General features: G+C 41.2%; 1 protein-coding gene across 5 annotated transcripts in view; it reads right to left on the reverse strand.

Moving 5' to 3' along the window:
* Positions 1 to 23,958, reverse strand: part of LOC133464073 (sorbin and SH3 domain-containing protein 1) — a 78,791-nt gene that overhangs the window by 14,963 nt on the left and 39,870 nt on the right. For 4 of the 5 annotated variants that reach the window (XM_061746044.1, XM_061746042.1, XM_061746046.1 and 1 more), the window contains exons 14-22: positions 23,015 to 23,098; positions 15,172 to 15,221; positions 13,022 to 13,200; positions 7,607 to 7,671; positions 5,420 to 5,590; positions 3,723 to 3,769; positions 3,452 to 3,566; positions 1,997 to 2,122; positions 1,715 to 1,909 (exon numbers count right to left, since the gene is read on the reverse strand). In XM_061746044.1, coding sequence (XP_061602028.1) covers positions 1,715 to 1,909; positions 1,997 to 2,122; positions 3,452 to 3,566; positions 3,723 to 3,769; positions 5,420 to 5,590; positions 7,607 to 7,671; positions 13,022 to 13,200; positions 15,172 to 15,221; positions 23,015 to 23,098 — 1,032 coding nt within the window. Of the gene's footprint in view, positions 1 to 1,714; positions 1,910 to 1,996; positions 2,123 to 3,451; positions 3,567 to 3,722; positions 3,770 to 5,419; positions 5,591 to 7,606; positions 7,672 to 8,781; positions 10,195 to 13,021; positions 13,201 to 15,171; positions 15,222 to 23,014; positions 23,099 to 23,958 lie in introns of all 5 variants that reach the window. The other variant, XM_061746047.1, reaches the window with a different exon arrangement.

A 23,958-nucleotide genomic window follows, 5' to 3' on the forward strand; every position in this document is an offset into this window, starting at 1 on the left:
TTTTTTTTTAAATAGAGCGGATGCGGCTTGTATGTAGGTGAGGCTTGTATATCTTTTTTTAATAATTTTTTTAACAATAGAGCGGATGCGGCTTATATTCAGGTGCAGCTTATAGTCCAGAAAATACGGGATATTAAATCTGGTGATGCTGCTTTTATCCACTATGCTCCAAAACTGTGGAACAGCCGGAGGATCTGAGAGGAGCTGGAAATGTGGACATTTTTAAACGTAGGCCAAAAACTCATCTCTTTGGTCTGGCTTCTATGTAGCATCAAATTTTATAGTTTTATTCTGTTTAACATTTTTTAAAGGTATCTGTTTTATTTATTTATCTATTTCTTGTAATGTTTTTACTATTATATTTTATTGTTGTGGACTGATTATTTTTTAGCCTTAATCCTTGAACTTTTATCAGTTTTTCATTTTAATTAACTATATTGTATGTCAGTGTGCATTGGTCTCCCAGTTTTTATTTTTTAGTCTCCCAGTTTTTATTTTTTTGTTTATTACACTTATTTTTCAGTCAAAATGTCAAGCACTTTGTATTTCATGTACCTGGATGAAAGGTGCTATATAAATAAAAATTTGATTGATTGATTGATTGAAATCGTTTTATATATTGTTGCATTTAACGTCACTTCGCGTCCGTATTAATGGTGCCATCGGTGTAAACCAGAGTCAAGTTCTCTCGTCTGATTTATGTCTGACCTGGCAATAAAGCTTTTCTGATTCTGATTCTGACTTCCGGCCGCCAAAACTAACATGGTTTACATGTTTGAATTGTGAAATTTTACATCTGTTCATGTTGCAATAAACTGCTGCTATTCATTTCATGCCATTCAGAATGTTGCACTAAGGTTAAGCCAAAACGTATTTAAATTTTCTTGTGTTTGTGAGTTTGACTGGATGTCGTTCAATTACCTCTTGTGAAGTTAATTTTATTTATTTTTGTTATTGCAATATTCTGCACTTTTTGTTTTAGTTTACAATTTCATGTTTTTACATTTTGTGGCACCAGTGCTGATAAACTTTGTTGAAATAAATGTCCATGTTGTTCTCCAATGGACAATAAAATGGGATAATTTGAGTTTTAGTCCTCTCTTTTTTTTTTTTTTTTTTTTTTTAATTCATTGCCAAAATGTATCTGATCGGGAAAAAGTATCGGAATTGTATCGGGAGTCAAAAAAAGTGATCGGATCGGGAAAAATCGGGATCGGCAGATACTCAAACTCAAGTGCTAAAGCTCTGCTTCTCTAGAGATTTTTAAAATAAATGTATCATCTCATTTAATTCACATTTAAAAAATGTCACAAGTTTTTCTTTGTTGATTTTTAATTTTGTAATTTTTTTTACATTTTTTTTGTGTTGATGATCTGTAACTATGTAGTCTAACCTTCTTTGTTTTTTGTTTATAGTCTTCGTCTTGTTGTGTTTTTGTTTTTGATTTTTTGTAATTACTATTTTACTTCCTAAATTGAGGGGGTTTCGCTGCATAAGCCTGTTGGCTTTTTGACCTCTCCTGTCACATTTGTTTTACTATTTTGATTGCAAGTGTTACTTTTATTGTGTGCAAACTAATAAAATAAAAAATAAAATGTGATCGGGATCAGATGGGGAGCTAAGAAATCCTGATCGGGACAACCCTGACATTTACCCTCCACTACATCCCTGGATTAATGTGACAACGACCACGTGTGTTGATCTGAGTCCGTACCTGCGGAGACGCGTTGGTGCTGCGCTGCGGCGACTGGCTGATGGGGGGGTCGGGGTAGTCCACGCTGTTCTTCACGCGCGGCCGTTTGTGCACTTCCACGTAGGTGACGGGGAAGATGCCTTGCCGGTTGGTGCCGGCGATCTTGCCCTCATACCAGTTCTCGTCGACTCTGCGGATCAGAGTGATCCTCTCTCCCTGCACAGACGCCACACAATCGCTGGTTTGAATAAACGGGCTAAAACAGGAGCAGATTAAAGGCGTTTTGAAACTCCCGCTCCGCACCTTCCTGAAGGACATTTCCACCACCGTGTCGCCGGTGAAGTTGAAGCGCGCCAAGGCCTCTCCGTACTCCAGCACCTGCACCGGCGCACTTTTCTTCGGCTGCGCCTTCTCCGTCGGGGGCAGGAGCTACGGGAGAGGATGAACAACAGAGAGGATTTATCTACAACACACACTCGGACTCAAATGGTAGATTTGCAACGAAATATAATGTAAAAGACAGTTATGAGTAAAAAAATCAAGTGACCGTGTGGTATTTTTTTGGTATTTCACATCTGTGGCTCCTGTCAGCTGTTAACCCTTGTGCTGTCTTTGGGTCAAGGAAGGAGGAAGAGAAGAAGGGAGGAAAGAAGGAAGGAAGGAAGAAAAGAAGGAAGGGAGGAAGGAAGGAAGGAAGGAAGGAAGGAAGGAAGGAAGGAAGGAAGGAAGGAAGGAAGGAAGGAAGGAAGGAAGGAAGGAAGGAAGGAAGGAAGGAAGGAAGGAAGGAAGGAATGAAGGAAGAAAAGAAGGAAGGAAGGACGGGAGAAAAGAAGGAAGGGAGAAAAGAAGAAAGGAAGGAAGGAAGGAAGGGAGAAAAGAAGGATGGAAGGAAGGAAGGAAGGGAAGGAAGGAAGGAAGGAAGGGAGAAAAGAAGGAAGGAAGGAAGAATGAAAATAAGGAAAGAAAGAAGGAAGGAAGGGAGAAAATAAGTATGGAAGGAAGGAAGGAAGGAAGATAAGGAAGGAAGGAAGGGAGAAAAGAAGAAAGGAAGGAAGGAAGGGAGAAAATAAGGAAGGAAGGAAAGAAGGAAGGGAGAAAAGAAGTATGGAAGGAAGGAAGGGAAGGAAGGAAGGAAGGAAGGAAGGAAGGAAGGAAGGAAGGAAGGAAGGAAGGAAGGAAGGAAGGAAGGAAGGAAGGAAGGAAGGAAGGAAGGGAGAAAAAAAGGAAGGGAGGAAGGGAGGAAAGAAGGAAGGGAGAAAAGAAGGATGGAAGGAAGGAAGGAAGGAAGGAAGGAAGGAAGGAAGGAAGGAAGGAAGGAAGGGAGAAAAGAGGAATGGAAGAAGGAAGGAAGGAAGGAAGGGAGGAAAGAAGGAAGGGAGAAAAGAAGAAAGGAAGGAAGGAAGGAAGGAAGGAAGGAAGGAAGGAAGGAAGGAAGGAAGGAAGGAAGGGAGAAAAGAGGAATGGAAGAAGGAAGGAAGGAAGGAAGGAAGGAAAGAAGGAAGGGAGAAAAGAAGAAAGGAAGGAAGGAAGGAAGGGAGAAAATAAGGAAGGGAGAAAAGAAGAAAGGAAAGAAGGAAGGGAGAAAAGAAGTATGGAAGGAAGGAAGGGAAGGAAGGGAAGGAAGGAAGGAAGGAAGGAAGGAAGGAAGGAAGGAAGGAAGGAAGGGAGAAAAGAAGGAAGGGAGAAAAGAAGGAAGGGAGAAGGAAGGAGAGAGTAGGAGGAAAGTAGGAACAGGAGAATTAAGTGAAGTGAACGAACCTCCACGTAGCTCTGGGGGAAGATGCCGACTCTTCCATGATGTTCACCTTCATACCAGTTCTGATCTACTTGCCGAATGATGTACACAATGTCTCCCTTTTGAAACGGCAGTTCCCTGAAAAAGCAAAAGCATTTTTAGAGGATATTATTCTTTAATTATTATCGCTTTTCTGTGTCAGCAATTTGAATAAAACTGAAATGAAAAGTCATATCTAGTAAAATATATGAAAAAAGTGCATTTAAAATTCTGCCTCTTGTAATATTCACATACTTTAGAGTTTCTGCTCTGAAGTCAAAGCGGGCCATGGCGGGGGTTCTCTGCAAGGATATAAAAGTTAAAATAAGTCTTATTTCGTACTTGAACCACACGTTTTACTCTCGGCTCTGCACAGACAAAGCACGAAGTCTTCCCTAACATACAACGCTCTAAAGCTCTGACATCTGCTCTGTTTTTGTCCTCTCCGAGCATGAAGAGGAGGCCTTTTCTCTGTGAATCTGTGTCGTCTGAACTGAACTGTTCCAGAGCTGAAGGAAGCATGCAGTAATGACTGACTGGATTTCATTACCTTTGGAGCATGCGCAACAACAACCGACTGTGAGGTTTTACTGTACAGTAAAGCTGCTGAAAGAGTGCGTATACTTTAATGTTCCCATAAAAAACGCTACTCCAACCGGAGATACGACACGTAATAAACAACGTGCCTCCTGAAACTGAAGAGCTATGCATTTAGTGACAAACATTGTTTACCAAAATACTCCAGATACCCATCTTAAACCTCTGACTGTATTATTTAATTCATTATGTAGATTTGTGTTACGTTGTCCTTTCAGAAACACATCATTGTTTTATGTTTGATTCATTGAACTGGTTGCAACCCAAATCTAGACGGCAGTTTCACTGGCTTCAGTTCCTTTTTAAATGTGTTTATTTTCACTGTCCTCCATATTTAAAAGAACTCATGATTCCTTATAACTCTCCATACTCACTCAGACATATGAATTTTCCTTTTTTCTTTGTTCCTAGAATTTTAAAAGAGGTTGGGAAAAGATCATTTTATTTTAAAGCTCCATCAGATTGGAATAATCTTCCCCTCTTTTTGCGTTCTATTACCTCTTTTCATTGTTTTTAAGTTGGCATTATATTCTCATCTTAAAACAAATTGCCTATGTTTTTAATTTATTTATGTATTTTTTTGTGTCCTTTTTTCTATTTATTTATTTTTATTTATTTTATTTATTTATTTATTTATTTTATTTTCTCTCTGTTATGTTATATTTATCTTTTTTTTAATATCTTTTTATTTCACAATAATTTTCACAATTCACATTTTCACATTCACGATTTCTATTCAACCCACATTCATACCCTCTCCATAATTACCCTAGGGAAAAAAAAAAAAAAAAAAAAAAAAAAACATACATTAAGTGAGAACAAAATTAAATAAATATAAAAAAATAAATAAATAAATAAAAAAATATATAATGGCAGCAACAGCGATATCAAACTATATATATATATATATATCCATACATACATATAAGGCACAAGTTCGAAAATAGAGTTCGAATGTTATATTTATCTAATTGTTTCGGTTATTTAATTAGCCTATTTTGTAACTAGACTTATGTGGGTAGGGGTTGTGTGTGTGTCATGTATGTCTGTACTGTAATGTGATATAATGTAATGTTGTATGTTTTATGGGACCCCCTTGAAAATGAGATGTTACATCTCAAGGGGCTATCCTTTAATACATTCTAAATTCTAAATTGTAAACTCAGCTCGTATGTCGCCTTCTGTCCCTGCTCTCTCCCTATCTGGAGAGCAGAGAGCCATCTGTGTCTGCAGAGAGTCTCCTGGCCCCCCCCACCCTCCTCCCACCCCCGTGCCCTCAGCCTGACACACAAACTGACAAAGCATCTGCTGTCCTTCCTGCTCACAGACGGATGAGTGATGGCCCTGTGTTGTACCTCGATGCCTGATTTCCTTTTCTCGGCGTTATCTGTGATGTTAAGCAGGTCCCCGAAGCGCTCGTTGGTGATGAACTGGTGGTGCGTCGGGACAATGCTCGTGTGTCGTCGCGACGCCGTGTCGGCCTCTTCCTGTTCCCGCTTCAGCCGCCGCTGCTCCTCCAAGATTTTCTGCCAGGAAACCACACTCACTTGTTTGTTTTCTCCCTGAAAGCTGCACAGCTCAGCTCATTTACTCATGGAAACATATTCATCATGTTGTAACATACACCGCCAGACAAAGAGAAATCCCCCCACCTGCTTCACCCACGTTAAAGGAGGTGGGGGCTTCCTTTTGGAAAAGTTCTACAGTGACTAATACGACTCAGGTGGCTCAGGTTATTGAACTCGACCTGATCCAGAGAGGAGCGTCTTGTTCCTTAAACAGCGATGTGGAAAACACATCCTGTGGTTGTGGAAAAGATGCTTCAGAGGGGTCATTGTATTGTTCTCCGTCAAGCAAACAAAACAACTATGATGAGGAAGAAAAAGCAAAAACCTGTCCAATGCACCACTGAAGCCAGAAATCCTAGTAGCAAACCATCACTTCCAAAGAAATGTGACCATTAAAAGTCTTAAATTAACAGAATTTGAGAGCTAATCAAAGAACGTCAACAGTAGAACTCACAACAATGCGTACCGTGGCTTAGTTTAGTTTAACAAAAAACAAAAAAAAATAATAAAAAAGGAAACGAATACACTGTTAAAAAAAAAAAAACATTACAAAAAAGTTTCCAATATACAAATAACATCTAGACCGAAAAAGGTGTAGGCTGAAGCAAAGCTTATTCATTGCCTACCCTCAAAAAGATTTAAAGTAATGAAATAAGAGCAAGAAGTAAGAGATAAGACTGCCAGTAAATTGCCTCCATGGGTATAACAAAGATTCCTCAAGAAATAAAAAAAAAGGTGCAGTCTACATGTTTCCTTCATCCTTAAATAATCAAATCAAATCTGCAATTAAATGAATACCCAAATCAACATAACAAGCATCACCACTCATTAATTTGATATAGAGAAATCATCCTTCTTTTCAATGTTTTTTTAAATAAGGTTAAGGTTCTACATAATTTCAAATCCCTCTCCAACTTATTCCAAACAGCCACCGCTGCCACTGTAGCATCTCAGTTTGGTGTTGGTTCTGATTTTTGATTTCCTGTCTATGCTCTCCCCTCTGAGGTTGGAATGGCTTTGTCTTAAATCAAACATGTTTTGAATACAGTCTGGCAGCATGTTCTTGTTGATTTTGAACATGATCTGTGCAGTTTTGCTTAGCATCGGGAGTAAGAGCATTTCCACAGAAAGAATGTGACTTTAGTGGGTCTAAACAGCTAAAAGGGTCTCTATTAGATACATAAGTGCATAAAAATTCAACTCTGGAGCGGCGGTAAAATAAAGTTATGTGTTCCGATGAATCCAGCAGCACCCAGTTCCAGGGTGATGGATTCATCCGGGGTGGAGGAGTGGCGGACGGAGCGATGCACCAACATGCCCACTGCCTTCAGCTACAAGCATGCAGAGGTTTGGCAACATTATGCTTCCCATAAAAATCATATTTAAATTGGTGATCTGGATATATTCAAAGCCTTTTTCAGGCATATTCAAAACTGGACTCAAAATCTTGGTGAAACGCTGGAGATAAATGATGCTTTTGGTGAATGTGAGCTGTCTCTATTTACAGAAGATGTCCATGCAGTGTACAGGACTGTCTGAGAAAATTAGAATATTGTGATAAAGTTCTTTATTTTCTGTAATGCAATTAAAAAAACAAAAATGTCATACATTCTGGATTCATTACAAATAAACTGAAATATTGCAAGCCTTTTATTATTTTAATACTGCGGATTATGTTTTACAGTTTAAGATTAAGATTCCCAGAATATTCTAATTTTTTGAGATAGGATATTTGAGTTTTCTTAAGCTGCAAGCCATGATCAGCAATATTAAAATAATAAAAGGCTTGCAATATTTCAGTTGATTTGTAATGAATCCAGAATGTATGACATTTTTGTTTTTCTAATTGCATTACAGAAAATCACAATATTCTAATTTTCTGAGACAGTCCTGTATGCTTGTATTTTCCATGAATACGTTTTGCTTTCTATAAAAAAAATACAAAAAAATGGCTACATTTGAAGAAAAAATTACCTCTTTGTCACCATGGCGCCTCCTCAGAACTTCATCCTGGTTTTCCCCGTGAGCTGGGGAGGAGTCTGACACAGAAACAGAGAGCTGGTCACACACTTCACACTTTTTACTGGTGACAGCAAAGAAAACTGATGCAGTGTATGTAATGTAATAAAAGTGGTGGATATTACAGTCACCTTCTCAATCCCAGTCAACAGAATCAAATGAAAAATAAATCATCATTTATAACAATGCATGCCAAAAAATGAAAACTAGCAACTAAGACAAACACACACCAAAAAAGGGCCAAAATGTCTATTGCATGCACGTAGGAATGGACAGAATGACCAAACATGTGTTCATGAAGTAAACAAATGCAGGAAGGAAAACATGAACTCTACCATAACATTTCCAGAACGAAAAAGAACAAAATATGACATCATGGTAGTACTGATGTTGACTGACCAAGCAACAGCCAATGTTCACTCCCTACACCACCAGAGATGTGTCAGTCTGAGCCCCATCAAGCTACTCATGTTTCAGCTTTGAGTCCAAAGTAACGCTGGTTACACCAAATCATTCAAAGCAGGAAACATCCTCTCTAGATTGAAATTAAAGATAGCGGAGGTAGAAAATAATTCAAAAATGAAAACGCTGAGATGTTAGTTTGAGAAAGCATTTGCATTTGTGTTAAGTCCCAATATTCTGCTTTAACGTTCCTGATGAATTCTGGGAATGTAGTTTTCATGTAGGGCAGCCATTTGATCGTAAAGGGAAGGCACTCAAAAGTTATTGTCTTGACATTACATCGTAAAGATGTAATAAAATACAATATCTTACTGCATCGGTAAAGCAGCCTCGAGCACTCGTGCAAGACAGTTCAAAGTCAGATGTCCAGAGAGTACATACGTTACCAAAAAACCTCCTGAACCTCCTACAGTCACTGACGTGTTTGGATGAGTTTGGGGGGGACCATACTCATTCACAGTGAAATGGAGGAGCACCAAACAGCACACTCACAATGACATGGGGTGTTCCCTGTCACTTAAAACACACCACACAGACTAGAAATGGGAGGCGGTGGCATTGCTTTGTGGAGAAAAAAGGGACACAAGGTGAAAAAAGATTTGAGATAAATGAGTGACCACAGAGGGAGGAGGGGGGGGTGACAGCGATGGACGGATGGAGATAGCCACCTCTGCGGTGAGATGCCAGTAGGTTCCCGTTGGCGTCCAAGCCCTGTCCGTTACTCAGCTGGTCAGTGTCCCCGTTACTTAACCTCTCAAGGACCTCCAGGGAGGAGAGGCGCTGAGGGATCGAGGGTCTGGGCTCCGGGGAGCGGCTGCAGGGGGGCGCCTTCGTGGCCAGCAGCGTCCTCCGACTCTGGTGCGGGTTCTTCCGTAGCCTGAACGGAGCGGGGCCCATGAGGAAGAGGTTCCCGGGCAGCGTCGTCTTCTTCTCCGCAGACGGAGGAGGCCTCTCCTGCTGGGACGTGGCCTGCTGCCTCTCGTGCCTGAGGATGGTGGTGAAGCGGGTGTAGGACGCCGGGCAGGAACCTTTGCACTTGCTTGGTTTGAGGAGGAGCTGCTGGTTGAGGTGGTGCAGGAGGTGGTGGTGGTGGTGGTTGTGGTGGAAGAGGTGGTTGTGTAGCGGAGGGGAGGCTGTAAACTGCGCTGAGGGACTCTTTGATTCATTGACATGTGGGTGGATGATTTCTGGGGAGATTTTACTAAAGATCTCCTCCACTTCTGCCTCTGTGTTGCAGGGGGATTCAGTCCTTGCATTTAGTCCATCCTCGGAGGAGGAGGAGGAAGAAGCAGTCTCCTCTACGCTCACACTCTCCGGTGTCATGGCCTTGGAGCCGTCACCCTGCACCGGGGTGCTCTCCTCTGTCTTTGTGGCGAGGGACTCGGCCGAGGCCGCGGACGCCATGCGGAGGTGGGCAGGACTGTGGCCGGGGCTGTGGCCGCAGTGCAGGGTGGGAAGGGAACAAGAGCGGACGGGAGCCGAGCTGGACCGCTGAATGATCATCTCAAACTCGCTGACCCTTGACGACACGTTGTCCTTTGGAACGCCGTCCCCGTCCCCTGCCTCCGACCTCTCCCTCGCCGCCTCGGCCTTCTCAAACAGAGAGGCCAGGCTGCGGACGCTGCCGCGGGGGCTGCAGCCGGCCGAGCTGGGCCGCTGGATGTGATGCATCGTCCGGTACAGGCTGGAAAACTCAGATATGCTCCTCCTAATTGCAGGGGTGTCATTCCAGAGGCCGTCCTCATTGCCACAGCTGGATTTAGCGTCCGGGTCCTGCCCGCTCTCCCTCCTCTCTGCCTCGGCGGCGCGGCCCGTGTCACACGGCCCCGTGTAGAGATCCTCGCAGCTGTGGGCCTTCTGGTGTCTGACAGCTTTAGCGCCGCTCTCCCGGCCGCCGCCACCGGGGGGCAGCAGCTTCGGCTTGAACTTAGAGGGCAGGATTTGAGGTATGCAGACTTTGGCAGCAGATAGAGGCTTCTTACTCTTAAACTGGTCACCTATTGCATTACTGGCAAGAACCGATCGACTATTTACAGAGGTGCAGGGTGAAATTATATAGCCATTCCCACCTTTATAATCCACTGGCAAGCATGCAGGACAACAGAATAAACAACAATATTAGATTACAATGATCACTGGTTTGCACACATACACACTAAAAACAGGCACATTTTGAAGATTAAAAAACAAATTGTATCAGAAGTAAATGAGAAGAAGAAGAGGAAGCAGACTTGATGCACTGTGCATCAAGTAATAAATGACTGTTATAGTAAAAAGCATGGCACTGTGGTGAAGAATAATGCTTTATAGAAACAGACTTGCACTCTCAAAAGTTCTGTTAATAGCAACACAACAAAGTTTAATATGTCATGAAATGTTATGTGATTTGGGAGGTTATTTAGGGATATTAGGGCTGGGCGATATGGACCAAAAGTCATATCTCGATATTTTCTAGCTGAATGGCGATACTCGATATATATCGATATTTTTTCTGTGCTATAATTTGGGTTTCCCCCAAAGCATTATAGCATAGCATCTCTGTTAGCATCTCTGTTAGCTTCATTTTTTCTGAGGCAAATCCTTAAAAAAACAGTCAGTTTTAATACAAAGCCTCGTGCCAAATGTCACACAGGTTCCTTTATTAACAGAGGTCTGCACAATATCAAAATGTATAAAACAAATGAAATAAAAATAAACTGCCTGCATATATAGAATAAAAATGCTTCTTGAATAAAATAAAACAAATATCCCTTTCCTGCATAACAATTAAATTAAAATACACTGTGTAATTAATACAATGTAGACAGTAACAGGCAGACTTTTCCACTGAGGTTGACAGTTGTGCAAATAACAAAACATTTGTGCAAATCTCAAATAAAACATTCAAGTCAATTTGTCACAAAATAAGCTATATCAAAATCATAAAAAAAAAAAAAACATTTTTGTTTTTTTAATCGATATAAACGATATTGTCTCGTACCATATCACGTTTGAAAATATATCGATATATATTAAAATCTCGATATATCGCCCAGCCCTAAGGGATATTTTAAACTATTTGTGGTACTGTAGGATTATTGTATTCATGCAAAGTACAGTTTTTTGTCCCCCTGTGGTAACCTCCTCTACAGATCTCTACTCGTAGCCAGTTGGCTGCTCTTGATGCTCTGGTGCATGCTTGGGAAATAAAAATGTATCCTGAGTCAACCTGCCTAGTAAAACATGCCTGACACAAAAAAAAAACAAAAAAAACCCCCAAACTTCATGTCAGTTCCTGTCTGGAGTAAGCTTGTGACAGCACTACAGATGGTACTGGGAAATGACACAACACTTTCACATGCTGTGAGGCGCTTCTGTGGAATGAGTGACCGATCTGTCACATTCGTATCTGCCAGGAAAACACAGGCCGAGGAAGCTGACTTGATATTTTATTCATAGCATATGGCAAGTAAAGTCACCATCCCTCACCACTAAAAAACCCTCAGAGGAAACTCTTTCAACAAGAAAGATAAGAACACTTTTTCTTTTCCTTTTTTCTTCACGAGCACATGACAGAAACGCATGATGAAGGGTTTAGTTTTGCGGACTTGGTTGTTTCGTTGTGCTCGCCTGCTCTCTAGCATCTCTGTCAGGATCAGACAGCGGCTCTAACGACTGAGCCGGCGCCTCAGGAGGAGTGTGGAGTCAGTTGACTGGAGAGTCTTCTCCTCCTAGGGCTGGGCCATTTTGGACAAAAAATAAAATCCCAATTTTTTTCTCTGAAAACCCGATTTTCGATTTCGATTTCCATTTTTTTGGTAAAACTACAAAAGACAATGGAATAAATTGTTTCAAATATTTTATCTTTATTTTTAAAGAAAAATAGCAAACAACTTTCCGTATTCGGAATTAAGTGCAATTGAAAAATACTGTAAATCCTCCTTGAGTTTAGTAAAGTGACAACATTTACAATTTTCTTGACCAAACAGAGATGACTAGACGAGCTCTGGAAAATCGATTTTCCGATTTTCCTTTTTTTAACATCGTCTTGATTAATAAATCCGATTTAGATTTAAAATCGATTAATCGCACAGCCCTATCTCCTCCTTTCTTTTTCTATTCGACTGAGTTAAAAAAAAAAAATCACATTCATGTAGCTTAGAATATTGGTATTATTGTGGAAAATGTAACTAAAACCTTAACGAAAAGCAGATTCAAAAAGTGACATCTGTAATGTAAAACATGCATTGAGTCACATTCCTCTCCTTTTCTCTTGTTTGCATCTCTTCTCCTCTCCCGTCTCCAGTTTTTCTCTCCCTAGCCACGTGCAAAGGCATTCCAGGCCCTGACCTCACACTGACAGCTGACTTCCTCATGCCTGCCCCCCCCCGCCCTGCTCATCTCAACTTCATCTAGCAGAGCTCTGTTTATCTCACCCGTGTCTCCTCATCCATTCGCCCTGGAGTCTTGCCCTAAGCCTGCCTAGTAACTGGCACCTCACAACTGGAGCAAGGACAAAAAACAAAAAAAAAAAAATCCCTAAGTGTCCATCAGCTTAGCAACACAGACTCCCTCTGCAAGTTTTTTCCAAGGCAGATGGGGTGGTACATGTTTGATGATGGACAGATTCATGGCATTGATCAGAACTCAAAAAGTTGCCCGGGGAGAAGGAATGCGGTGAGATGATTGGCCGATGGCTGTGAGGACCCGGAGCAGAGAAAAACGTGTGGATTCCAACAGAAGGTTAAACGGAAACACATGTATCCCTGTCTGAAAATACGAGCGGGCCAGGCATCGGCGTCTGGAGCTGCGGTTCTATCTCAGCATGACGGAGCTTTACGAGCCCGTCACGGAGTCTATTACATCCAGATACACAAACATATACCTCTCATTTCTCTGGCAAAGATATACAAAGTAGCAGCTTCCTACCTTTAGAGGAGGAGGAGCTGCTGTGGCGCTTGTTTAGAGCCCGCAGACCCTGTAAGGGAATGTCACCGCCCTCTAAGACACTCTTGTAAACATGTCGGTCGCATTCTGGAGCCGTAGGCTCGCTCGGTGATGATCCCCTGTCCTTCTCCACCTCGCTGTGTCCAGACTTGCTGGGGGAGCTAGACCACAAAACGAGAGGGAAAAAGGCAGACGGTTAATTAAATACAGTCGGATTCATGCAGGGTAGCGGGCACGTTACATGTTGTTATAATAAACAGAGGCACTCAAATTGGGTAACGAGCTGTCGTATGGTTCCTATTTAGCATATCTTGAGGTAATTCCTGTCTTGTGGGAGGGAAACAAAGTAATCAGAGTCAGAAAAAGTCGAACCTGAGAAGGGAAAGTGCATAATTCTGAGGCTTATGTTGAAAAGATACCCCGGCTACAGCAGATATCTTGGCATTCCGGTGAGGCCAGCAGGACAGATTTCTATAAATATTCTCTGAGCATTCCAACGTGGTCCATCAGTCCTTGCCATGCACCTGTACAAGGTCTCAGCTTTAGCCTTTCACGTGCCCTCGAGTGCTACTGACACTGTTCCTCTGTAGGAGAAGGGATAAGCGAGAGCATGTGGGTTTTTAACGTCGGCAGTGCTGCCGGGAGAGGAGTTTTTTTACAAGCTTGCACAAATGTATGGATACGTCTTTGTTGCACTTCCTCAACAAGAGGCTCTTTCATAGCAGTTTAAAAAAGACCTATGTTCCCCCGCTGGCGCTGCAGACCCATTACACTAATTTTAGCTCCAGGTTGCCTACAAAACATCGAGTGAATTATAAAATAATCTCCTGGGAAGGAGCGAGCACACTTAAACGCCCGGGCAGCTCCAGAGGCAGAGCTTCCAGCGGTTTAAGAGAAATCTTTATATATATATATATATATCTGCAATGATGAGGTGTTTAGTAACTTTTTACTGCATTATGATGAACTCTCTTATTGTGAAGTGATGCAAATTATTTTAATATCTTTCTTCCATGGCAAATTCTTTTGGATTTTGTGATAAGTTATCATCTTTGCATGGTAGTTTTTCCTTCAAAATACGTCACATTTTGAACAGAATTGTGAAGTCATACAAATTATTTTAATATCTTTCTTCCATTGCAAACTCTTTTGGATTTTGTGATAAGTTATCATCTTTGCATGGTAGTTTTTTCTTCAAAATACGTCACATTTTGAACAGAATCCAACACAAACAGTAAAAGAAGTCAAAAAGACAGAAATCCCCCAAAACAAATGACAACCCCCCCCCTACCCGTCCAAAAAAAAAAGAAAAAGACATCCTGCCTTCAACATATGTGCCTTCAAGGGAAGTTAGTTTATGAGTAGAGGTTTCCTTTGAAAACTTTTGGGTGAGTGAACTTCCAAAAAGCCTTTAATCAGTGGCTTCTTCCTTTCAAATTACCGACAAATCAATGGATGAAAAAAGCTGGATTTGGACTCTCTTTTTCAAATATTTGGCCATGATGACATAATGATTGTAGCAGATGGAAAGCAGAACGGGAGGGAGAAGTTTATTTTCACTGGACCGTAAGCGTGAGACAGTTACCATTGCTTGGCTCCAGATTCCTTACATTTTATTGCACTCAACGAAAATAGAAGTTGTCAGTCTCCTCGGACAAAAACAAAAAGATCAAGGACCGGGAACAATTTGTCTGAATACGAGGAAGCATCATCTTTCATAACCCCGTCGCTGGTTATAGTTCAGCACTTGCACATTGGGAGAGGAGGGAGGGGGGGGATAACGGTTTTTAAGTTATGCAGCAGCTGGGAGAGTCCCCTCTATCCCGGTGACATCCAGGTTCCTGTCTTTAAATAAATTACCATACAGCAGCCATGTTGCCTCACTACAAACAATCATCCCTCCTAAAACATGAACTGCAGACGGAGGACAATTTGTTCTTGTAGCTTTTCTGCTCTCATTCACGGGATCTCCTCAGGAAGCTCAGGAGGCGGGAGAGCTTCACATGGAGGGGCAAATCTCTCGCTATGTATCCACATAGCAAACCTGAAATCATCACCTACATCTGCATGAATGAAGCAAGATTTTGAGTGAAGAGAACTGGGAATTGACGTGAAGGGAAGCGTGTACTTACTACTGCTGCCGGTCGGAGGCTGTTTCCAGGGGGCTGAAGGAGGGGGTACTCTGCAACAAACCAAACAAAGAAGTCATTGATAGATCCACAGGAAGGTTCTCCTCCAGCTAGAACAGAGGCAGCAGCATTCGCTGATCGGATCCTCTCTCGTCTTCCTCTCTGCCTCTCACTGTGCTGTCTCCGTCTGCAGAACCTGAACTCCTGAGCTGGACCGGACTGGGCTTGGCATGGAGGGGGAAGCGTGTGTTTTGCCCTGCATGCAAGTTGGTGAAAACAAGCGGCACTAAAGCGAGTGGGAGGAGGAGGAGGAGGAGGAGGAGGTGGGGGGGCGAGCACGGGTCAGGGGAGGGGGCTGTCACAAACCACAGCCAATGGGCTGCTGTCTCCCGGTGAAGCCATCTCTTTTGTCTGGTATTGAGTCGCTCTCATTACCCGCTGGACCAGACCAGACCGGGGGGACAGTTAACCAGCTGGTGGTGCGACCGGGGCCGGATTACACGCACGCTTGTACTCGCACGCTTGTTAAAAAAGACACAAATGCTTTCTGACAAAGTAAAGCCATTAAAACATAATTGCCGGTGAAAGACACAACCATAACAATGTAATAAAGCAAAAAGGGATGGGAGGAGAGGAAATCAAATGAGTGAGTGCACAGAGGCTGAAAGGACACCGAGAGAGAGAGAGAGAGAGAGAGTGAGTGCGTTTGTTATTCAGCAGCGAAAACAAACCACGAGGTTGGTCATCCATTCAGCACGGTAGCAGCCACCAGCATTTTCAATGGTTTAGACTCAACTAATTTTAGCCCGCTGTTTCTGTTGCTTCCCTCCCTTGCGGACGTCACAGCAGGTAAAAATATCAGACGTGACACGGGCACTATGAATAAGAGGACAAGTGTTGTTTGCAAATACGATTGCACAATCCCCCTCCTCAGCCGGCCCGGCCCTGCTGTTAATTCCACATCCACTTCCCTGCGTGCACGGCACGGCACGGCCGAGCCTCCGCTTTCCCACACCGGCAACCAGACAAGGAACATTCTGGACAGCTCATTTACCACGACATGCCTTTCACATTTGGTTGCCGGGGCAGAGTGATCATTAATAACCCCTTCAGAATAAAGTGCCTATCTTGGTAGGAGCAAAAACATCAGGCTGGCAGGTCCATAGTCGCATCTATTTATAAAGACAAATTTTCCACGGCGACCTGGTGAACCACACCGGTGTCAGGGAAATAATCTGCAGCTCTTCCTTGTCTTGTATCCCTCACAGATCTCACATCAGGGGGGGAAGATAGCGTCCTTTGACACCCCTGGGTTATTGGGCTTATACACAGACAGCGTCAGTGGAAAGTAAACAGGAAACAATCATGGAAAGCTTATCTGGAGTAAAGGAATGTAATCTTAATCTGGTTATTTGCAAGATGCCTGATTAGTGTCAGTTTCTGTTAACCTTTCTCTGTTAAAAGGGTAAAATTGCTCATTTTTTTTAAACTAATCCTCTAAAATTAACAATTAAGGTCAAATCGCTCCTTGATGGTGAAATAAAATTGCACCCAATTTCAGAAATAAAGGCAGCATAGAAGAGAACATAAAGGACAGATGTGATAACAAAATGAGTCACAGAAAGACGGAAAAGGACAGAATGACACGCTTTAAGGTGTGAGAAAAGGCTTCAAAGCTGCGTGTGGACAAAAGGAAAGGTCTGGGCGAGACGCCGATGACAACGATTCTGCAGAGTTTCATTTGCATGTTTCCTAACAGGTGTCTGCGGCGACTCAGAGCTCAGACTTCTGTACGCCGCCTTCATAGTCAGAATAGCAGTCATGAGTAGGTCATGGTAACATGAATCCTATTCTTTTCAGGACTTTATTTTACTGTTGATGTGTTCTTATGAAAACAAAGCGCTCTCTCCCAGTGTGAGCGGCCGCCCTGCAGTAGGAATGGGTGATATTTTACCGTTCACGATAAACCGTCAAAAAAATTCCTCACGGTAAGAATTTTTCATCTCGCTGTAAAAATGATAAATTCCCGTTGATGATGTTTTTGTGTAAAACTGATTTATGGTTCTGTGTTAAATCCACGCACAACGTGAAGGAAGGAAGGAAGGAAGGAAGGAAGGAAGGAAGGAAGGAAGGAAGGAAGGAAGGAAGGAAGGAAGGAAGGAAGGAAGGAAGGAAGGAAGGAAGGAAGGAAGAAAGGAAGGAAGGAAGGAAAGAAGGAAGGAAGGAAGGAAGGAAGGAGGGAAGGAAGGAATGAAGGAGGGAAGGAAGGAAGGAAGGAATGAAGGAAGGAAGAAAGGAAGGAAGAAAGGAAGGAAGGAAGGAAGGAAGGAAGGAAGGAAGGAAGGAAGGAAGGAAGGAAGGAAGGAAGAAAGGAAGGAAGAAAGGAAGGAAGGAAGGAAGGAAGGAAGAAAGAAGGGAGAAAAGAGGAAGGGAAGAAGGAAGGAAGGAAGGAAGGAAGGAAGGAAGGAAGGAAGGAAGGAAGGAAGGAAGGAAGGAAGAAGGGAGAAAAGAGGAAGGGAAGAAGGAAGGAAGGGGAAAAAAGAAGGAAGGAAGGAAGAAAGAAAGGAAGGAAGGAAGGAAGGAAGGGAGAAAAGAGGAAGGGAAGAAGGAAGGAAGGAAGGAAGGAAGGAAGGAAGGAAGGAAGGAAGGAAGGAAGGAAGGAAGGAAGGAAGGAAGGAAGGAAGGAAGGAAGGAAAGGAGGAAGGTAGGGAGAAAAGAGGAAGGGAAGAAGGAAGGAAGGGGGAAAAAGAAGGAAGGAAATGAGCCTGAAAGAAAGAAAGAAAGAAAGAAAGAAAGAAAGAAAGAAAGAAAGAAAGAAAGAAAGAAAGAAAGAAAGAAAGAAAGAAAGAAAGAAAGAAAGAAAGAAAGAAAGAAAGAAAGAAAGAAAGAAAGAAAGAAAGAAAGAAAGAAAGAAGGATAAATTCCCGTTGATGACGTTTTTGTGTAACAAATATGGCGGATCTGAGAGCGCGATAGATTTATAGTATTTTGCAGTGTTTTGGGGGCTCCAAAGACTGAATGTGGTGATAGATTTATAGTTAAAAAGGTGGAGTTGAATTGGTATTTTTTTTATCGTCATTTTTATCGTTATCGGGATAAATGCCAGAAATTATCGTGATACATTTTTTTAGTCCATACCGCCCATCCCTACCTGCAGCCACGTACCCCCCCATTCACTAAATGCTTAAAGGAAAAGGTTAAGTATATAGCTGGGGGTTAAATATGAGCACAATGAGCTGGCAGGCTTACAGCGTATATGTCAGGTGGTGGGAGGGGGTCTCGCCTGCTCGCCCTGAGACAGAGACAGCAGCCTCCGTGTCAGCATACGCCCCACAGACGGAGTCACTCTGTCGGATGTGGGGGGCCAAAGTGCTCTTCCCCGACCAGTGATATGTGCGGCATTCCTGCAGCAGTTAGCTAAGTATATCAATGAGTCAATGCGTGACTGTCCAGGGAGGTGTTTCAGACTCATCCTGGACCCCGACTTGTTAATATTAGTCAAGAGGACTAATGCGGGAGTCACTCCGACTCCGTGGCTCTCAGGTGACCAGAAGGGGCCAATAATGGATAAATAATAATGATTTGACAGGTCGGGATAAAAAAGGGCCGAGAGTAATGTCTTCTCAGATCACCGAGCGTATTACTTACAGGGATCTTGCTCTTTCAAAGTATCTTGGACGACGGCCGGCTAATTGCAGAGTAAAACATAAAGATGTAGACTGATACAATCAGCTGTCTTTTTTTTTTTTTTTAACTCGTCAGAGATATCTTCTCTTAATAAAAATATATGGGAATTAATGGGGACATGTTAAAAATAATGGGGACATAAATTAGCAACGAGAGTAGTGTTTAACAGGGAACTTAAAGATAGAGGAAAACACCGTTCAGAATAATCTTTCTTAGAAGAAAAAGAGAAACCAGACAACATTCCTGAATTATCGCATCCCAATTACTATATTCAATTTTTGGTAATATGATAATTCGATAATCATCCAATAAAACAATGGAAAATGTGGAGTTTTTAGATCGGATGGGTCATCCTAAAGGGGCGGAGGTCAAATAGTTTTGATGCTTTTTCTTCCCTAACTACTTTTAAGTATCTTCGATGCTTCTGTCACGAGGTTCACTTTAGTTGTGTGAGCTAGTTTCATTGTTATTTATGCATTACATTGGGCTGTAAAGCAACATGCACAGTCCTGCTGGTCTAGACCAGGGGTCGGCAACCCGCGGCTCCAGAGCCGCATGCAGCTCTTTAGCGCCGCCCTAGTGGCTCCTGGAGCTTTTTAAAAAATGTTTGACCTTTTTTTTCTTCTTTTTTCTCTTTTTTTCCCTTTTTTCTCTCTTTTTCTTCCTTTTTCTTTTCCTTTTTAATCTCGACATTTCAACTTTTTTCTCGAAATTTTGACTTTTTTCTCAACATTTTGACCTTTTTCTCAACATTTCGACTTTTTTCTCTAAATTTTGACTATTTCCTTGACATTTTGACTTTTTTCAAACATTTCAACTTTTTTCTCGACATTTCGACTTTTTTCTCAAGATTTTGACCTTTTTCTCGACATTTCGACTTTTTTTCTCGAAGTGCATAATGAAAAGCTTATACAAGACTTTTCATTTTTTCTCCAGACATATTTGTTTTTTGTGTTTTTGGTCCAATATGGCTCTTTCAACATTTTGGGTTGCCAAACAGCCAATCACAGTTCTTCTTGCCTTCTAGAAACATAAGTTGGTACTTTGAAACGGTCCAGGACCCATGTACGCTTAACAGTTTCTGCAGCTTTTAATTTATTCATTCAACTTTATCGAACCAGACAAGAACATTAAGAGCTGATTCTTTTTTTGTTTTTACAATGTTGGCCTTTGCAACTCTACTCTATAAAAACACTACTCTATTTCTAGAAGTGGTTTAACTCACCACTTTAGAGTTATCGGTGCAAAGACTTAACTGAACGCCGATCACTTTCAGCCGATTCTTTCTCTTGGTGACACCAAGTAATATGCCAATCAGGCTCCGATGAGCCACAGTGTCTGGCTGAGCCTAAAGGTCAAATACTCCACATACCAGGTGTAGCTTTAGAAGTGAGTGACATTAAAAAGGAGACAGTCATCAAGCCAGGCTCATCTGGAAAGCATCCGCGGGTTTCGACTGCCACCGGGACTAAAACTCCTCCAAATATACGCTAACCTGGAACGGGAGCCCCCGCCCCGCCGTCTGGCAGATGCTGGGACGTGAGCTCATGGTGCTAACCAGTAATGGAGTTGAGGGGGGATGAGGGGGGATGAGGGGGGACAGCATCCCCCCCTGAAGTAAAAACGGTCAAAATCATCCCCCCTGTAAAACTGCCATCCCCCCTTTCCATCCCTTATGTCATTTCATCAATGAATGTGGTTTTACTGCTATTTCAACATTTAGAGTCATCACCAGAAAAATAACACTGGAAAAATTACTTATTTGACAATTTTCACCTGTTTCAAGTAAATTTTCACTTGAAATAAGCAGGAAAATCTGCCAGTGGGATTTATCTTCTTATTACAAGCAAAAAAATCTTGTTCCACTGGCAGATTTTTCTACTTATTTCAAGTGAAAATCTACTTGAAACAGGTGAAAATTGTTGTTTTTTCCAGTGATGACTCTTGTTTTAAGTGTAATGAGATTTTTTTACTAAAATGAGACATTTTAACTAGAAATAAGACAAATATTCTTGTTAAGATTTTGAGTTTTTGCAGTGATCCATTTTACTTACTTTTACATTTTTCTACTTATTTCAAGTGAAAATCTACTTGAAACAGGTGAAAATTGTTTTTTTTACCAGTGATGAATCTTATTATTCTTGTTAATATTTTGAGTTTTTGCAGTGATCCATTTTACTTATCCTGTGAAGGACAGAGTCATATTGATAAGTTCAGAAAACTGTTTTTTATTGTTGTGTTTTGATGTATTTGATGTAAGCCCAGTGGATATTTAAAGCTTACAGAAGGCTGCATTTAACTGCTGCTATGTCATTCCTGCAGTATTTCTGCAGCTGTTTTGGTCAGTGCTATTATTTGTAATATATTATATTATTTGTAATCAGCACAAATTATCTGTCCCCATATGATAAAATCCACCATCACCCCTGATTTTTTTTTACAACTCGAGTACTGGTGCTAACTCTTATGATCCAGGGTGTGTGTGTTTGTGCCAACCAAACCATGAGGCACGGATTTGTCTCAACGCTCTAAACTGTCTCCTGCCAGCAACCCCTTTGGATATTTTGGTAGATATAACAGATAGTGTTAGCAGACAGACGGCAATAATTATTTCAAGTGCCGGGGATTATCCTGGAGCCTAATGCTCGTGCGAACTGCAGCCTCTCCAAGCGAGTCTGAACGCATCCAGCCATCCTGACCTTAAATCTGCACTCAGGCCGATCAGACACAGCACAAATAAACATGACAAAGTGCTCCTCTTAGGTGTAAGAGTTAAAGATCTGTGTGAACAGAGCTTGAAATGATGAGTTCCTGCTTTTATTTACCTATTGATAAAGCACACCTGTGTTGATCCGTGAGTGTAATCAGTCCTAAACCGGTCAAACATTACACTGCTCAGGCATGCGGACCACGGATCAGTAAACGGTCAGAGACTGAGCTGACGGTGAGCTCATGGTCATGCATGCAAAAATAAAAAAAACTGTTTAGAAACTCTTTTTAGGAGGGCAAGAGTAGATTTCATCTGACTATTTTTAACGCCACTGGGGGGGGAAACATCCTTTTATACTTTTATACTGCTGGGGGTGATGATGCTCACAGACGACAAAAAGCTTTATGCGATGTTTGTTCCACTGAGCCACCTTGTTGGTATGAATGATGAGCATTTAACCCAGCGGCGTCAATTCAGTCGAAGCTAAGGTATGGCAAGGTTACGAGTCACACAACTTAACTAGAGTATCAATCAACACGTCCAGCAAATACTCATCACAGAAGTCTGCTATGGAGCTCGCTCACTGCAAAAACTCAACCAGGAATATTTGTCTTATTTCTAGTTAAAATGTCTCAGTTTTAGTCAAAAAATCTCATTACACTTAAAACAAGAGTCATTACCAGAAAAATAACTTGTTATTTGACCATTTTCACCTGTTTCAAGTAAATTTTCACTTGAAATAAGTAGAAAAATCTGCCAGTGGGACAAGATTTATCTTCTCATTACAAGCAAAACAATCTTGTTCCATTGGCAGATTTTTTTACTTATTTTAAGTGAAAATCTACTTGAAACAGGTGAAAATGGTTGTTTTTTGAGTCTTGTCTTTAATGTAATGAGATTTTTTTTGACTAAAAATTAGACATTTTAACTAGAAATAAGACAAATATTCTTGTTAAGATTTTGAGTTTTTGCAGTGTATAATAACTAGTGAAATCGATCATGTTCTGATTTGCATTTGTAGTTATTCTATATGTATTAAGTAATAGAATAATCAATACAAATCAGAAATCAGAATCAGAAAGGGGGTTTATTGCCAAGTTTGTTAACATACACAAGGAATTTGTTGTGGTGAGAGAGAGACACAGAGTAATTCCATAAATGTATTTAAAAAAACAAACATTTACATTTAACCCTTGAAGCCAAGGTGTGGCGGCTGCCATACTGTACCTTGCCATACCCAATTGACGCCCCTGATTTAACCATTTATGTGCAGGACCAAATCAAGAAATTATAAATTACATTACAGCAAATTAAGATGTGAGAAAGCTAGCGACGTATCCCTCACAGACAGACACAGGTTGTTTGGACATTACAGGATTTTCAGTACGGATGTTACGACATGCAAGACATCAAAAGGATGCTGTCAAACTCATGACAGCGACCACTTACCGCTTTGTCAAACTCCATCTCTGAAAAGAATTTATACCAAGGCTCATTCTCTAAATCTACATCTTCTGGACTTACATCCTGAGTCTAGGGGCACGGCGACAAGAAGAGGAGGAGAAAGACAAAGAGAAGACAGTTCAGACAACGAAGCAAATACAACAGCATGGCAAAGAGAGTCACACATTGTTGACTGAGTTTCTGCCCGTCGTCAGAAATGATCGACAACAGTCTCGGCAGAAGAAGATACCTCTTTAAAACATGATCATTTCACTTTTTTAAAGTCCGTTATAGACATACCGTATTTTCTGGACTATAAGCCGCACCTGCATACAAGCCGCATCCGCTCTATTAAAAAAAAAAAAGATATGCAAGCCACAGATATTTATGTTGTTAGATATTATGTACTACATGTACAGAACGATTTTGAACTGTAAATGATGTACTCAAAATCTTAACGAGAATATTTGTCTTATTTCTAGTTAAAATGTCTCATTTTTAGTAAAAAAAAAAAATCTCATTACACTTAAAACAAGACTCATCGCTGGAAAAAACAACAATTTTCACCTGTTTCAAGTAGATTTTCACTTAAAATAAGTAGGAAAATCTGCCAGTGGAACAAGATTTTTTTGCTTGTAATAATCAGATAAATCTTGTTCCACTGGCAGATTTTTCTACTTATTTCAAGTGAAAATTTACTTGAAACAGGTGAAAATGGTCAAATAACAAGTTATTTTTCTGGTGATGACTCTTGTTCTAATTGTAATGAGATTTATTGACTAAAAATGAGACATTTTAACTAGAAATAAGACAAATATTCCTGGTAAGATTTTGAGTTTTTGCAGTGTAACAGTGTCTTTTAAACTTTGCTTATTAAAACGGGACAGAACCAAGAGAAAATAACCGGTATCTATTTATCTATTTATCTGTTTGAAATCTGCTTCTACCTA

Source organism: Cololabis saira, chromosome 17 (genome assembly GCF_033807715.1).
Source record: "Cololabis saira isolate AMF1-May2022 chromosome 17, fColSai1.1, whole genome shotgun sequence".
Classification (NCBI taxonomy): domain Eukaryota; kingdom Metazoa; phylum Chordata; class Actinopteri; order Beloniformes; family Belonidae; genus Cololabis; species Cololabis saira.